Below are 1,698 nucleotides of genomic sequence, written 5' to 3' on the forward strand. Positions count from 1 at the left end.
CTGCGTGCCTACTTGCGGGGCCTTGGCCGTTCCAAGGACTGTGCCCTGCTGGGCACCAGGGCAGGGCCATCTAGGGGAAAGAGCCTCGGCCTGGGAGCCTAGAGACGTGGCTTCTAATCCTTGGCCTCTGAGCCATTGTTTCCTAAACTGTGAGTCCAGGGCGAGTAATCCCAGCCCCACCTCACTAGGTGGACTTGGAAGACCACAGATTGGATTAGTCATGTGAAAATGACTAAAAGTCTATTTAAATCATACCTAATATTGAGGGGGGCGGGGAACCACAGCTCTAAATATAAGGGTCAGTGCCATACTGTGTACTTGGATTTTTTAAAAGCACACAACTAACTTTCCATGTGTTTCTTTTCTGTGGGTATGAATTGAGAGGATGGAAAGTGAGGCAGAAGGATACATATTAAATAGAGAAAGTGGGTGACCAAGGGCCATTGAAGTTGGGAATGGAGGAAACATGGAACCCTTTATTTGCTTGCTATTGTTGCTGTAACGAATTACCACAAATTTGCTGACCTAAAACAATACAGTTTTATTATATTAGAGTTCTGGAGGTCAGAAGTCTCACTGGGCTAAAATCAAGGTGTGGGCAGAGCTGCCTTCCTTTGGGAGGTTCTAAGGGAAAATCTATTTCCTTGCCTTTTCCAGCTTCTAGAGCAGCCGTGGGCAAACTACAGCCGCAATAAAACTAAAAAAAAAAAAAAAAGACCGTACCCTTTTATGTAATGATGTTTACTTTGAATTTATATTAGTTCACACAAACACTCCATCCATGCTTTTGTTCCGGCCCTCCGGTCCAGTTTAAGAACCCATTGTGGCCCTCGAGTCAAAAAGTTTGCCCACCCCTGTTCTAGAGGCTGCCCACATTCCTTGGCTTGTTGCTATACCACTCAGACCTCTACATTCCTTCTTACATCATCTCTCGCTCTGACCCTCCTGCCTCCCTTTTTCATTTCTAAAACCCTTTTGATTAAATTGGACCTACCAGATAATCCACGATAATCTCCCCACCTCAAAACCCCTGATTTAATCACATCTGCAACATTCCTTTTTCCTTTTGCCAGGTAAGGTAACATATTCACAGTTGTCTGGAATTAGGACATGGACATGGTGGGTGGGGAACCTTTTATGTTACCATCTCCCAAAAAAGAGTCATGTCTGGATGGATGAGACCCACTAACTGAGGTGTATTTTGTTTGAATTAAGCCAATGGAATTAAGCCAATGTATATACCTGAAATCTGTTGCAAATAATCTACACTAATAAAAGAGAAACATGGTAATTAGCGTACGACCGCTACCCTTTTCATTGGCTAATCAGTGAGTATATGCAAATTAACTGTCAGCCAAGATGGCGGCCGGCAGCCAGGCACTGAAGCGAGCAGGGAGGCTTGCTTGCTGCAGACTCCAACGTTCCCCGCCTCACTTGCCAGCCTCTCAGTTGCAACTCTAAGCAACTATATACTATGTTGCAAATAAGAAGCTAAACAAAACCCCAGAAAAGGGCTTCCATTCAGCCGGGCTCGGACCGCAACATTGTATCTATGTTTTCAGCAGCAAGGCCCCAGAGCTAAAGCTGGCCAAAAAAAAAAAAAAAAAGAGAGAAGAAAACAAGGAGCGGTTGGAAGCTTTAGTCACTCGCCAGCCGGAAAACAGCCCTCAGCCCCTCACCCAGACTGGCCAGGCACCC

At 45.3% G+C, this 1,698-nt stretch overlaps 1 protein-coding gene across 1 annotated transcript in view; it reads right to left on the reverse strand.

Moving 5' to 3' along the window:
• Positions 1–85, reverse strand: part of IL13RA1 (interleukin 13 receptor, alpha 1) — a 63,130-nt gene extending 63,045 nt beyond the window's left edge. Inside the window, exon 1 of the mRNA XM_014534184.1 lies at positions 13–85. Within this exon, the coding sequence (XP_014389670.1) occupies positions 13–70 (58 nt within the window). The 5' untranslated portion in view covers positions 71–85. The remainder of the gene's footprint in view (positions 1–12) is intronic.
• Between the last annotated feature and the right edge of the window lie 1,613 nt (positions 86–1,698).

The sequence above is a fragment of the Myotis brandtii genome, unplaced genomic scaffold (assembly GCF_000412655.1).
Source record: "Myotis brandtii unplaced genomic scaffold, ASM41265v1 scaffold126, whole genome shotgun sequence".
Classification (NCBI taxonomy): domain Eukaryota; kingdom Metazoa; phylum Chordata; class Mammalia; order Chiroptera; family Vespertilionidae; genus Myotis; species Myotis brandtii.